The following is a 14,921-nucleotide window of genomic DNA, read 5'->3' as shown; positions in this document are numbered from 1 at the left end:
CTCTAAAAAACCTCAGGCTTCTTTTCTACCTTTAAAATTTCTAATGAAATTGTTTTCTATTTTAGTGAACTCTCATGCAATGCTTACACAAAAATAGAAATCTCCAGTTAGACAAAGATTACGGCTACTTGCATAAATTTTAAACTGCTAAATAATACTTCCTCCGATTCAAATTATAAGATTTTCTGGATTTTATGGATTCATCTATATATCAATATAAATGTATATGTTTATAAATTTATAAGGACATATGAATTATAGGCAAAACTTGAAATATTTATGAATATTTATATAATGATAAGGGTATAACTGGTATAAGTAACTAACCTGTATGATTTATGAATGAACTTGTGGTTAACCCACTTACACCACTACAATAATTGCCACGGATATAATGGATTAGTTACTGATGTACTACCATGCTAACAGTAATTCAAAGAATGATTTTTGCCTTTTTATACCAAAGTTGTGCAGGGAACACTACTAGTATTAGGAACTTTCTGTTGCTTGAAAAGAGTTGTCTAGGTATTAAAGTAAAACAAAAGAGATGTTGGTTTGGTGGAGAACACTGTAGATCTGGGACCTGCAAGTACAACTGCATGGCCCCTAGAAGGCTAAAACGTCCTACTGATTGGCCGGACACAGCTTTGCACACCCAATGTTTATCCAATATGGTTGTTGCAGTGGATCCAGCTTAGGTCAGTAGTTCAAACTCAGCCTCAAACATGGATAGGCTAGAAAATGGTCAGCCATGGTCGAAGGACTGGAGCATATCTCTTCGGTAAATGGGCTCCATCTTCTCTCTCGCCGTCGCCGGCATAACAAGCTGTGGCCGGTGGCGTGACACGTGGAGCCCGCCCGTCGGGGGCCATGGAAAGTGGATGCCAGCGTGGCCGTGGCACTGCACCGGGCGAACCGCTCAGCGCAGGGTCACCGAGCTATATTGGACGAGGCCAACAGGCCACGGCCCAGGTTGGAAACGAGGTGGCCCAAGGATGGATGGGCCATGAGATACATCATACATTTCGCTGTTAGGAATAGAACTGGGTATGAAAAAGAATTGAACTTTTTTAAAAATCACCAGTAACAAGAAGAGCATCCAAACTACGACCGCTGCGTAGCTGCAGGAATGGTGGTTCATGAACAAAAAGAATATTTGATTCATGCACGAATGACGTCATTTCTTGAAGGATTACACAGCTAACAGCTTAATCCAACATGTGGCCATACTATCCTTCAAATTCAACGCAAGTCAATGCCCTTTAGAAAGGGGTGCACAAGGAAAATTTTGCCTCTTCATGCTACTCTTTCTCTTCTACCGTAGACCTTCACAAATCAAATAAATCTCCCTCGAACTAGATCTTGTTGCCTTGGGTCTCAACCAGGACACTTTCTTGAACTTCTCTTTGCAAAATTTGCCAAAACCTACAATGATTCAACAATTAACAGTTCAATGAGTTATATTTGGTGTGATGTCAGATGCAAAAACAAAACTACTATACAGAAGATGAACTGCTGGTCATAACCTGGTATATCCTCATTTTCAAGGAACTTAATTACAAGGCTGCCTCCACGACGAAGAATGCCATCCTCATCAGGATCAGGCTCAGTGGAGCTCTGAAATTTCTCTAAAATTGTGTTACAGTCTGAATCTTTTGCTTTCATCTTCCCAACTGCCAATGAAAGAGCACGCATTCCCAGCTCGCAAGATATAGCTGCATCTTTGGTTGTAATTCCTGAAACTACTGGGCACATGTCCGACAATACTACAGAGAATCCTCGTTCCTGTAAAAGAGGGGAACCAAATAACCAATTGCACTGATGAATATTGAATATCACAGAACAATACAATTCAGAATCCTTGTTTCAGTCGTTCTAACCTAACAAAAAGGTAATTCAGACGAGGCAAGTTTGCTATGTTGGAACTTTGGATGGATGAGACCCTGTATTGGTAGTTTATCAGATTGGCTATTAAAAAACTCAGTTTGCCTCAAACTACAACCTTATGATAATGTTCCCATTTGACAACCTTGCCTGGAAAAACTGTTTACCTCTGGTGGCGTCATATTTAGCTGGTGACTAGCATATTCATTCTATCAGCTTCAATTGTCCCTACTCGAAAAACAGAGCTTTGAATACCTTTTATCTTCAAAAGAGAGGTATTTCTTGGGAACTTCTGGGGCCTACCTCTTCCCAAGAATTGAAGAAAGAAGCATGCAACTTTTGGTAAACATTACTAACATTTGTCATTTGTAGAAACTAATAGTTAACTTATCGCAAGTACCACCAGTCACCAATAACACTTGGTGTAAACCTTTTGTTTCAAAAAGAAAAGCACACACTTGGTTTGAATGAGACTTTCCATGGATCACACGCTCAATGCAACACAAATGGAGTTCATTTTTGGTAATATTTAGATTTCACAAATTAGAACCAACCAAACTAGTTTGTATAATCCGAGCATGACTTCGTAAGTTCGTATCATTCCTTTATCTAGCAGTTTGCCCGGACTATGCCACAGAAATCAGCATTAAAAGGCTCAAAGCTACATCCTATCATTACAAATAGCAAGCTACCGAACCTGTGGCGACATTGCCCGAGCTTGCTGCTTCATCAGAGCCATCACGTCGGCACAAACGGTCCTGACCCTCGAGTCACAGTGCGCAGAGGGGACCTTCACCTTCTGCTCTGCAACAACCGAGCACCGAGTCAGACAAACCAGTTCGTCGGTAAATCGGCCTCACTGACGAACGGCAACTCGATCGCCACTGACCTTGACATCGACGCCGACGATCACGCCGCCCTTCTCGAGCGGACCCAGGTTCTGGCACGCCACCTACACGCACCACCAAGCTTAGCCTGTCACAAACGGGAGGCGAGAAGAACATACCGGGAGCGCCGGGCCACCGTTACCTGGAGCCACGCGCCGGGGGCGCAGCCGAGGTCGAGGACGGCGGCGCCAGGGGCGATGAGCTTGTGCTGCTTCTGTATCTGGATCAGCTGCGACGGCAGCAGGCAGCCAGGCACAGCATGCGGCTCGCGTGAGACGTGAACAAAGCTGGTAATCCGTACGAGCGTGGGGGGGAGAAAGAGCAAGGCACCAACACAAACCTTGAACGCGGAGCGCGCGACGTAGCTGAGGCGCTGCGCCTCGCGGTAGAAGAAGTCGGCGGTGCCGGCCGCGCCGCTCATGCTTCGTCTCCGGCGTCTCCGGCCGGCGGCGACGGTGGCGAGGCGAACGGCGGAGGGGATTGCTAGGGTTTTAGGCCGTCTTCGCGGGAGCGGTACGGACCCAGCCCACCATTTGTTATTGGGCCGGACGAGATGAGCGAGTGTGACGTGGTCACCTCACCCACCGCGCGCCCCCGCGACCTTCTCGACGCTTCCCAAATCGTCGTCGCCTTCGTCTCCGATCTCCGTGTCCCGGTAGGGCGTCGGCCATGGCGGGCTCGAGCGCGCCCCGCCCCACCGTCCTCGTCACCGGCGCCGGCGGCCGCACAGGTGGGTACCCCTCGCCGTCACTCCTTCGATAGATAGCGTAACGAATCCCCGTAAGGCGAGCTGCAGTCCGCGGAATTCGACTGTTGCGCAAGGTTTATGCTATCTACAGCATATGCTTGCTGTATGATTGGGGAATTTGGGATCCAGTAGAGCACTCTGGAGATTTTTATTGGAACGGGGTTCACTTTTAAGTTGGGTTTTATGAAAAGTATTACAGTGTTTCATAGGATAAGAGATTTTGTAAATTCTACCAATTTGTTCTCAAAAAGTAAATAAATTATACCAGCATGAGTGCATAAGATTTTGGTTCAACTATATGCGAGTTTTTTTTTCACTACCATGTGGTCTGCATTTACCGTTACTCCTTGTAAATTGTTAGGAAACATTGTCTACAATAAGCTCCAAGAGAGGTCCGAGCAGTTTGTCGCGAGAGGTCTAGTGAGGACAGAGGAAAGCAAACAAAAGGTTGGAGGAGGCGTTGATGTTTACATTGCCGATATAAGGGATCCAACTCATCTTGTGCCTGCTTTTCAAGGCGTCGATGTGCTCATAATCCTCACGAGTGCTGTGCCGAAGATGAAACCTGGTTTTGACCCCAGCAAAGGTGGGAGGCCTGAGTTCTATTATGAAGATGGAATGTATCCTGAGCAGGTTGTTTGATCGAGCCCCTTTAGTTAATATGTAAAATGTGTTTGTACACTGTTTAGCTTGGTAATATTTGCTGTGGTGTGGTGTGGCAGGTGGATTGGATTGGCCAAAAGAATCAGATCGATGCTGGTAAGTTCGGTGCTTATTCTTCTTCATAGTTCATGCATCCAGGGGTGGAACCAGAAACTAATCACGTGTAGGGCTAAATTAACCTGTGCTTTATTGTTTTTATAATTTATATGGTAAATTGACAATATATAAGTGAGATTATAGAGCTAAGCATAGGGCTTAAGCCCTAGCTGCCCTACACTTGATTCCGCCCCTGCATGCATCAGTCTGTAAATGTTTGTTAAGTGGGTTGCTTGTTTTAACAGCCAAAGCTTCTGGGGTGAAACATATTGTGCTAGTGGGATCCATGGGAGGAACGAATCCTAACCATCCACTGAACAACCTAGGCAATGGCAATATACTGGTAAGCTGATGGAGTTTGCTAATTCCTTTCTGTTTAGCCGTACAGCAAACTTTCTGTTCTAGTTTTCCATGAAAATGATAAATCAATAGCAAATGAGGTGTCAATCAAATGGTTGCCCAGGAGAAACTTAAAACATGAGGCCACATGTTCCTTCTGGTATCAATATTTGAAAGTATTGCATCCTCCCCTCATGATCTGGAATGTGTCTCGGAAGCTCGTTGTTCTATGTTATTTTGTTGTTTTGAATAAAATATTTTGTTTCTCTTGTCAACAAGGTCACCATGTAATCCAAATTATACATGTCACAGAAGACTCTAATTGTGGATTATGAAGTGATAGTGGCTAGAAACTTAAGAATCATTGCAAGGTTTTACCCAGTGATAGCCAATGCTAATAACTGCATGTCACAATTCCCTCATATCACCTTATTTGCTTTAGGTTTGGAAGCGCAAGTCGGAACAGTATTTGGCAGACAGTGGAGTCCCTTATACAATAATAAGGTACCATCTGCATCTGCATAGAACAAGAACAATATATGATAGTCTCTGCTATTAATTGTTTGGATTGGCATAGTTTTGATATGGTTTTTAAATTTGGCAAATATTTGACTGCTACCACAATAGGTCCACTTTTTAGTGTACCACTTGATTCTCTCAATGATACTAAGCGCTCATGAAAATATAATTTGGTGTTTGTATCTTCCATCGCTTCAATTTAGGCCTGGTGGTCTGCAAGACAAAGATGGGGGACTGAGGGAGTTGATTGTTGGGAAGGACGATGAACTTCTCCAGACAGACACAAAGTCAATTCCGAGAGCTGATGTAGCTGAAGTTTGTGTTCAGGTATGAGTATGACCTTTTATGGCCAACTAGCTAAATACCCGTGCTTTGCTACGAAGAAATATGAATTATATGTATGTTAGTATTGTTCGGAACTTATATTTTGGAAATGAAACATAGAACCAACATACAGTACTATTTTGAAATATATATACATAAATAAGTAGTTGGTAGTTGGTGGATGGTAGATTCACTGCCACCACCATTAGCTTCTTTTAGAGTAGTATAGATACCGTGATAATTTCCTTTAGCTAAGTTTTCTGGTGATGAAGCATTGCCATACTTCTGTCACAAACACCATGAAAAATATGGACTTGATGAACCAATCATTCGAGTTACATACTTTTCCCCTATAATAGGCTCTGCAGTATGAAGAGGCAAAGTTCAAGGCGTTTGATCTGGCTGCAAAACCTGAAGGCACAGGTACTCCGGCAAAAGACTTCAAATCGTTGTTCTCCCAGGTTACAGCCCGGTTTTGAGCTATCTATTGAGGAGCAAAACCCATGCGGACCATGTCTAGGTTTTTAATGATGTATCAGTCCTTCACGTATGGATTATGGATATGTGTTCGATATTTGGATGTATATCTTCGTAGTTAGTGAGTTGTGATTGTGAAGCTATAGTTTTACTGTAATTCATAATCGTTTCATGAAGACTGCTAATGAAATCAGTGAATTGTTCAGACATCTATTGATATGATTCAAGGACATGGCTATCTTTAAAAATAATTATCCCTGGTGGCCTGCTCTGAACTTATGATATGGAGAAGTCAAGTACTATGTATTCGACAGAGATGCTCTTGTTCTGTTTCCATTGCAAACATTGTCCAGAAGAAGAAACATTCTGGCCCGGCTTCTTGTGTTCTCGGCCAGACCAAGCGAAGTATGGATTCAGTCCAGCTCGTTCACTCGTATGGGCCGATACATTAAAAGGAAGGAACAGGTCTAATTTACATTCCCTCAACTATGGGTCAAATTTTATTTTCATCTCATAAACATAAAACCAGGTACAAAGCATCTCCCCACCTCTAATGCCAATGCAAATCAAGCCTCTCATACCAATGCCCAAGGCTCCATCGTTTCGCAATTGTAACTACTTATAAACATAAAATTATATTTTAGAACTTAATTTTAGACTTGATTTTGTGGTTTTTTTTACGCATTTCGTTTTTGAGCCGTTATGGACACGTATATAAAAGTTTTACCTATAAATTATTTTTCGTTTAAAATACGTATTTTCACTTATTCTCTAAAACGAAACGATAGGAGTCCAATACTTTTAAGTATTAAATAGAGCTATGAAAGCAACTAGCTTTGGCCATTACCGCTCCTAGCCGACACACGGACCACATCCCAAGGCCCGCACAAGCCAACAGTCACCCAACGCAACACTTCGGTTCAAGGCGCTTCCAACCATTGCATGCCTGTGGCATTACGGATGTTGGTCGGATACGGCGTCCTCCACGTCTCCTGAGCCCTGACAGCCGTCAGACATGTACAATATAGAGGGTGTTTGGGACCAATCGAATGTTTAAACATTTATTATAAATAGTAAATATAGACTATTAATAAAATTCATTTATAATCTTGAACTAATTTGTGAGACGAATCTATTAAGCCTAATTAATCTATAATTAGCTTATGTGATGCTATAATAAACATTATCTAATTATGGATTAATTAGACTTAAAAAATTCGTCTTGCGGATTAGCTCTCATTTATAAATTAGTTTTTCTATTAATCTATGTTTAATACTTCAAATTAGTATCCAAACATCCAATGTGACATAAGACTAAAAAATTTAGCCCTACCTAAACAACCCCGGAGCCTAGCACTCCTCTTTAGTCTCCGGTACGTCGTCATGTGCACGTGACGTCTGCGGTTTCCGGGCCGCCGCCGACGACCTTTCAGGCCTTACCGTTTGTCCCTTGCCCGACCGCTTTTCGGTCGTTCGAATCGGCAGCGGTAGCAACCCACTCACACCAGTCGTCACTCGTCAGTCGTCAGAACGATCGATCGGGTGCCCAGAGCTTGAGCTGCGTGCTGCATGCTCATCGGGTCAATGCAACTAGCGCGGTAGTGGAGTACTACCACTCGGTATCTTGCTTCGGTCACGGCGGCGATCTGGCCTGATATGATGATCATATCGCCGCCCAGCTCGATCGCTGGTCAATTCCTACTCCCCATGAGATGAGATGGCTTTCCCTGAAATGAGATGGTAGTATTACCCAAGTGCATCGCGCCAAGTGCTTCCGTTCCTTAGGGCATTTAACTTTTGGCCGCTTACAGATTTATCACTTAACCTATATATCATGAATTTATAAGAGTTCATATGTCATAGACAACTGTTAAATCTGTTTTAACCACTTATAAGAATAATAAAAATTTAAATTTCCCCCGTTGGGCTGGCCCCTGCTCTCCTAATTGGCCGCCCGCGCGGGTTAGAGGAAGTTAATTAAGCCGCTGTTAGCTAGCTGCAGGCGGCAGGTTCGTTCCATTCCACGTACGCCAACTTGCAACACGCCAGATAGAACCAGTGATAGATGCAGCTTTGCTGTTTGCTGGACCAAACATCAAGGCAACAAGGGACAATTTGGACACACGCACAGTCACACGATATATGCAGCGGTATAAATTAAAAAGAGAATATTCTAATATTGAACCTCATGTAGTTACAGCTAAAATCGCATCCCTTCTGTTTATTTGTACACAGTAGCGTACATCACCTGAATATATGATCGCTCTAAGGCTCGTCGCTTGGTTATTCCAGAAAAAGTCAAACGATATATTTATTAATAAAAGATAATTATAAATACAAATTATATATACATGCTTTAGTTATCTAAAAGTAAAGACAAAAAATAAACTATTATCAGAAAAATCCCTATATCAATCCTAAATTTAAATATCAAAATCTTAATTTCAGATTATAACCATAAGCGCAACCAAATAGAGATGACGTGATCTTACTCGAGATGTTGCATGTAACGGTGCTATCATTTCCCCTTAACTGCACTGCTGATACCTCCGTCCCATAATAACTTTATTTTTTAGTTTTTAGATACAATATTTAGACTATTCGTCTTATTTAAAAAAATTATAATTAATATTTTTATTGTTACTAGATGATAAAATATAAATAATACTTAATATGACTAATTTTTTAAGTTTATATACGATTTTTTTAAAATAAAACAAATAATCGTTAATTATGATATAGAAATCGAAAAATAGAGTTATCATTGAAACGGAGTCAGTACTGCAGAGTGTTCTCAACCCAAGACCCTCGAGCCAGCTCCCTGCATGTGCTCTGCTCTGCGTCCATGTACAAGAATAATCATCAGTCAGAAGAAGCACACACAGGCCCAGAGCAAAACACCTACTACCCCCAATCCTACTACCGCAGGCGCGCTTTAAATTGCAGACAAGCAAACAGGTCAAACCCTTTACCAATCTGTCCAGGCACGCAGCGTCCGGCGGTGCTAATTTTTAGCCATCAAGGAACCGTGACCTAACACGATCTTAAATGGACACAAAATTAAGACGCCAGCTGCATGCTGCAGCCTCTGCATCACCCCTGCGGGAGATAGATACCATCATTGAATCATGAGGGCTCGATGATGCGCAACCAAAGCAGTTCGAGCACATGGCCATGGCCCTGGCCTCTCAAGTCTTGGCTCTAGCTAGTAAGATCTCAAAATTTCAACGAAACTGCAACGTGTTCGTCAATGCTAGCTCGACCACATGACACTATGACACTGTGTGACACTACCCTTGCAGACCCGATCAGTGACGGATCTGGCCAAGGGTCTTAACAAGTTAGATAGAGTTTTAATCATTTTTTCTATTAATTTTTGCCATAAATTTTAAAGAAGTCTTTGTATGGACTCTAATAACTTTAACGGGGTAGCGGGGTCTCGAGCCCCGCTGCCTCCATACCAAATTCGCCAGTGGACCCGACCTCTGCTTATTGACGTCCATCAACTCCTTATCCGTCAGCTCCAGATATGCTAACATATTTTCTACTTCCACCGGAAATTCCAGCGTGATTCAAGCAACGCAATAAAATACTCTTTCATGTTTTTGCCTAAAAAAACTCTTTCCTGTGCACGGCATGCAGCCTATGTTAATACCATGTGGAAACATCACTGAATTATTCCGAATAGATGATCACCATTGACTGCATCCATTCTCAGTGAAGAAAGTTTGACGAAGATCAGTGATCGATCATCGATCGATCGACAGTGTGAAAACGTGTGAGGAAGCACGGATGCGTCGGTGCCATCGCACTTTGTCAGTTTCACAAACAAATTAAACGCTGCAATAGTAGAAAATGCATGAGCATGAATGCGACTACTACTGAACACTAATGCATTACAGCTTCGATACACATAGTGTTGTACCACAAAAAGTCGCGTAAAAGCTATGGCCCTGTTTAGATCCTTCGAAATGGTAAAAGTTTTGTTATTTTGGAGCACTTTTTGGCAAATGTATCTAAACAATAGGGTAAGAAAATGGTAATTTTTCATTTGGCATTTGACAGTCTAGAGTAGCAAATTTCGTCAAAAAGCACATAGGGATGCGGATCACCTCTCACTTTTGTCAAAAAAATGACAACTTTTACATGTCTCTAAACACCAACTTACAAAAATACAATGTCAAAACTTTTATCATTTATCATTTGCTATTTCAAATGTATCTAAAGAGACCCTATAGGTGCGTCTGTCTCCTTTTTCACACACTTGCCTTGATCTTCCGGCGGGAATATTTCCTATCGGTTTCCCTTTGTTCTCATCGTGGATCGGAAAAGCGACGGCATGGTCGATCTGCTTCTGTCTACAACTACTCCTGATGGTACGTACGGAGTGCATACGTGAATCAGGTTCCGAGGCGACAGAGAGGCGAAAGTAGCACGTACGTTCTTCGCTTCTTCCTTTTGTTTGGAATTTCACTCGCGCTTCTGCTTGGCTTCGTATCTTCCTCCTCTACTGGTCTACTAATAGTCCACTACTACTACCTTTGTCCTAGATAATAATCCGTATTATTTTTACTACCTTTGTCCTAGGATAATAATCCGTATTATTTTTACCCATTCTACACATACCAGCAGGTACGTACAATAGCAAACTATACGTTAGCTATAAGCTTATTTTAAGATGATAAGAGAAGAGAATGAAGAACAGCGGGCTACAGATTTGTAGCCAGCTGTAATACGGATTCCAAGATACATGTGTGTATGACAGTTGAGGCCAGATATTAATGGTGTAGTATATCACTATTGTATGAATTAACTATTAAGTTGGATAAAGTTGGATATAGATAATTTATAGCCAACGGTTGGCTATACTATTGAACTTGCTCTATAAAAAAACCTAGAATATACTCTTACTTTTACTTTTACAAACTCTAATGTAATTGTTCTTTACTTTTATACATTCTAATGCAATGGTTATTTAAAAACGAAAATATTTTTAGAACATACTAGATATGATAAAGATGATCTTATTTTAGGATAGATGAAGTATTTAGCATGAACGACTAGAGTATTCTTCTTGTTTGAGTCAGCGAGGTGGTCTGATGAGACTAGAAAGAGATGAGATTGAGATTGATGGGTTAGGCCGCAATTCTTGCAGCTATAGTTGTCGTCGGACAGACAAATATGTCCATATGCATCTTTGCTCGGTTACCTAGAGGCCAACCACCACCTTGATCTGTCCAACAGATAGCCGAAAAGTTGATGGTTCCGACGGAGCACCACGGCGTTTGCGTTTGTTCACACCCATTTGCTCTCCTCTTACTTTTATTGTGTTAAGTTTCCAAAAACTTTTTTTAAAAACATCACATCGAATTTTTAGACATCTAAATGAAATATTAAATATATATAAATATTAAAACTAATTACACAGTTACGAAGGAAACAGTGAGACGAATCTTTTGAGCCTAATTAGAACGTGATTAGCCATAAGTGGTACATTAATCAATATGTGCTAATGACGGATTAATTAGACTCAAAAGATTCGTCTCGCGGTTTTCAGACGCGATCTAAAATTTATTTTATAATTAGACTACGTTTAATACTTGAAATGTATGTTTAAAGTTTTGATGTGATGTTTTTGAAAAAAATTTTGCAAACTAAACAACGCCTCTGTGTAGCCACAAGTTTTACAACACTAGTAGAACCGTTGGTCAACTCGTTCCTACTTTGCCTATGCAAGAAAATTCCAAAAAGCAGGTACTTAAAATCCTACATGCAATTTGGTCCATTAGCCGCGGCGAAGACGGAGATACATGAAAAAGTGAAAGTTCTGTGTTACTGGACCAACATGAGGAGATTGCCGTCACATGGCTAGCTGATCTACCAGGAGGAGGAGCTGCTGGCTGTGCCCATAGGAGTCCTGGAAGATATGGCCTACCCTAACCCTTTCACGAGGCTGCAACTAACCACCCTGGCGTTTGGTAACCTAGCTAGAGCTGACCAACAGCGTCACCAATGATTGAGCCGAGTAAAGTAAATCGCCGTACCACTCTAGTACGTACCACTACTACGAGCTGAGACCTGATCGAGAGAGTTGACTTGTTTTCTTGCCGGTAAAACGCACTTGCATCCGGCTGAACATTACCATCGATATATGGAGAGCGTAGAGGCAAAGCAACCGATGTTCATCAGTAGTACTGGAAGTGGAAGTAGACTGTAGACACTACTCATACAGTAGTAGGCTAGTAACAGTAAGGGTTTGTTTAGTTCGTGACTTTTTTATTTGATGTCACATGGAATGTTTGATCGGATATTAAAAAATTATTTTGATAACTAACTAAAAAACTAATTATATAAGGTGTCAGAAAACCATGAAACAAATTTTTAAGTCTAATTAATATGTCATTGGAACATGTGAGTTATTGTAGCAGATATGACTAATCATTAACTAATTATGCTTAAAAGGTTCGTATCGTAAATTTTTTCCAAACTGTATTATTAATTATTTTTTTAAGTATATTCAATGCTCTATAAATATGTCTAGAGTTTTGACGTGACAGGTGAATACGATAATTTTTAGGAACTAAACAGGGCGTAAGCGGTAGTAGCTGGACATGGCTTAAACTCGGAGGCGGATGCGACCAAGGAAACCGTTAGAGATGGTCGTCGTACACACCACTCGCACATGCGGCGCGTACGTGGCCGTGTGGCCTCTCTCCCCGCCGAGACAGCGCGGCGGGCGTACGCTAGCTGCGTACTACGTGCCCCCCGTCGCCATCGCATTCACGCACGCACCAAACCAACCCAGCTGCATCCGTGCGGCGCCCGTCGCGCCCCGCCGGGAGGGAGGTAAGCCGGCATCGCGTGTCGTTGGGTGCGCGCACGCATCGCGCGAGCGACTGCGACTGACGAACGGACGCACGGTACGAGCGGCGGGCGTACGTACGTCTCACGTTCTTTGCTCTCGGTCACGTTCCAAAGGGACTCGAGAGGTGGGGGGTTCTTCGTTACGTACGTGCGCCGACTTGTGTCGACGTACGCACGCCGCGGCCGTGAGTTAAGAACAAGCGGGCGCGTCACGCACTCGCGCTGTTCGCGGAGGAGGAGGCGTAACCCGTTTTGGTGTGTGACCCATGCGTACGTGCGTGGGAGGATCCCATTCATGCACGCAGGCATGCGTCACGCATACGCAGTAAATAGGCATGGGAGAAGGAAGGGGACGGAGCTGCCGCTGCCGGAGCGGGCGGGCGCACCGCTTTGAAGTGCGCGCGGATGGAAGCGTGCGAACAGAGATGAGGTCCGATCGATCGATCGATGGGTTGTTGTGGCGTTGGTGTTCGTTACGGCGGGACCGGGCGCCGCGGCGCCGGCGCGCCATGTGTGCGGGCGATCAATTCTGGTGCGGTTTCGAGGCCCGAGGCGCATGCATGGGGTCCGAACTGTGGTTGTGGTAGGGGAGCGTGTACGGACAGAGCACGCGGAGGAATCCGAGGGCGCCGTCTGTGCCTTTGCAGTTTGCACGCATCCTGCGCTCTCCGACGTTTTGGTAGGCCGCGGGTTGGCCAGGGCTCCTTCGTAATGACGCTCTCAGAAATGCAGAAATAGTGAAATACTGAGCGCGGTGTGGGTGATGGACCAATGGAAATGGAGCAGGTGGTGTTTAGATTGAGAAAATTTTTAGGAGAAGTGTCACGTCAAATGTTTGATCGGATGTCGTAACGGTTTTTGGACACGGATGAAAAAACAAATTTCACGGCTAGTCTAGAAACCACGAGACAATCTTTTAAACCTAATTAATCCGTCATTAGCACATGTTGGTTACTGTAGCACTAATGACTAATCATGGACTAATTAGGCTCAAAAGATTCATCTCAAGATTTCTTCCATAACTTGCAATTAGTTTTTGATTCATTTATGTTTAATGCTTTATTTAGATGTCTAAAAATTCGATGTGATGTTTTTGAAAAAAAGTTTTGAGAACTAAACAAGGCCTTAGTAATGGTTACTCCCTCCGTTCCAAAATAAACCAATTTTTCACTTTTTACCTATAATCTTTGACCCTTCGTCTTATTTAAATTTTTTTGCGATTGATATTTTTGTTTTTATTAGATGATAAATCATGAATAGTACTTTACGTGTGACTAATTTTTTCTAATTTTCTGAAAATTTTTCAAATAAGACGGATGGTCAAACGCTAGGCACAAAAACCAAAGAATTGGCTTTTTTTTTTTGACTGAGGGAAGGAAGGTGAACATTGTCAGCTATCGACGAAATTAAAGTAGGGATGCTACTTTTTTTTGGGTAATCTATGATTTTTTTGCCATGGATTTCTAAGAAAAATACTGAAAAAATAACATTTTTTATGACTACATCTAATGTTTTTTTAAAACAAACAACGGTAAGCTCGTCGGTTCATTATGTGCTACGTGCAATTTACTCTCGATAGTCGATACTCCATCCAGGGTTCTGCTTCTGCATCTATGACACCTATGGGTGAGCCACAGCCCACGTCTACAAAGTGCAACTGTTGATGGCTGTTGTGCATGATCAAATTAGTTCATTTGCCGGCCCTATTTTGCCAACCTGGCCCACTCTAGACGGCACGTCGAGCTAGAGAGAGTGGTGCCAACTCACATGTTTCCATGGAAGCCATGCATGCATAGAGTAACATCTACTCCTACAAATTAAGGGCACGCATGTGCTGCAATTCAACCACACTTCTAATCACAGTTGATGCGTATCCTTGTGCAACAGTGCATGTGTACATATACAGTACATTTCGGTAGGTGGTATGTGCTGAGCAGGATGTACGTACGTACGTACGTCCTCTGCTCTATTAGAACAGACGAAAACAATTCGCGGCATGTTGCAGTTTGCAGTGCCGTACGAAATGCTTGAAATGAGGTGGATTTCGAAGGCAGCTGTATAAACAGCGCGGCGGCGCGCAATGCCCATCTAGCGTAGGGACAAATTTTCTTCTGTTCCAA

At 42.6% G+C, this 14,921-nt stretch overlaps 2 protein-coding genes across 2 annotated transcripts; one reads left to right on the top strand and one right to left on the bottom strand.

The window, feature by feature from the left end:
• Positions 1-1,050: 1,050 nt before the first annotated feature.
• On the bottom strand, positions 1,051-3,322 carry LOC102712708 (ribosomal RNA large subunit methyltransferase E). Its single transcript, XM_006650749.3, has 6 exons — positions 3,112-3,322; positions 2,914-3,000; positions 2,774-2,836; positions 2,582-2,683; positions 1,527-1,785; positions 1,051-1,425 (listed from the first exon to the last, which is right to left on the bottom strand). The coding sequence occupies exons 1-6, from the start codon at positions 3,190-3,192 to the stop codon at positions 1,316-1,318; spliced, it is 702 nt and encodes a 233-aa protein (XP_006650812.1). The 5' UTR covers positions 3,193-3,322; the 3' UTR covers positions 1,051-1,315.
• A 9-nt stretch (positions 3,323-3,331) lies between these two features.
• On the top strand, positions 3,332-6,188 carry LOC102712429 (uncharacterized protein At5g02240-like). Its single transcript, XM_006650748.3, has 7 exons — positions 3,332-3,501; positions 3,881-4,152; positions 4,242-4,278; positions 4,524-4,621; positions 5,060-5,121; positions 5,340-5,463; positions 5,820-6,188. Exons 1-7 carry the CDS (start codon positions 3,441-3,443, stop codon positions 5,937-5,939), a joined length of 774 nt encoding a protein of 257 aa, XP_006650811.1. The 5' UTR covers positions 3,332-3,440; the 3' UTR covers positions 5,940-6,188.
• Positions 6,189-14,921: the final 8,733 nt, after the last annotated feature.

The sequence above is a fragment of the Oryza brachyantha genome, chromosome 3, assembly GCF_000231095.2.
Source record: "Oryza brachyantha chromosome 3, ObraRS2, whole genome shotgun sequence".
Lineage (NCBI taxonomy): Eukaryota > Viridiplantae > Streptophyta > Magnoliopsida > Poales > Poaceae > Oryza > Oryza brachyantha.
Note: the sequence above shows the minus strand (reverse complement) of the source record. Positions and strands in the feature narration are given on the sequence as shown.

What these genes read in the sequence shown, in the direction of transcription:
- LOC102712429 (XM_006650748.3), top strand. Translation starts at nt 3,441, where the DNA reads ATGGCGGGCTCGAGCGCGCCCCGCCCCACCGTCCTCGTCACCGGCGCC. An exon ending in ATGGAATGTATCCTGAGCAG is followed by an intron (nt 4,153 to 4,241) that starts GTTGTTTGATCG and finishes GTGGTGTGGCAG; the next exon opens with GTGGATTGGATTGGCCAAAA. An exon ending in TAGGCAATGGCAATATACTG is followed by an intron (nt 4,622 to 5,059) that starts GTAAGCTGATGG and finishes TATTTGCTTTAG; the next exon opens with GTTTGGAAGCGCAAGTCGGA.
- LOC102712708 (XM_006650749.3), bottom strand. Translation starts at nt 3,192, where the DNA reads ATGAGCGGCGCGGCCGGCACCGCCGACTTCTTCTACCGCGAGGCGCAG. An exon ending in CTCGGGCAATGTCGCCACAG is followed by an intron (nt 1,786 to 2,581) that starts GTTCGGTAGCTT and finishes CCTCTTTTACAG; the next exon opens with GAACGAGGATTCTCTGTAGT. An exon ending in TGAAAATGAGGATATACCAG is followed by an intron (nt 1,426 to 1,526) that starts GTTATGACCAGC and finishes GAATCATTGTAG; the next exon opens with GTTTTGGCAAATTTTGCAAA.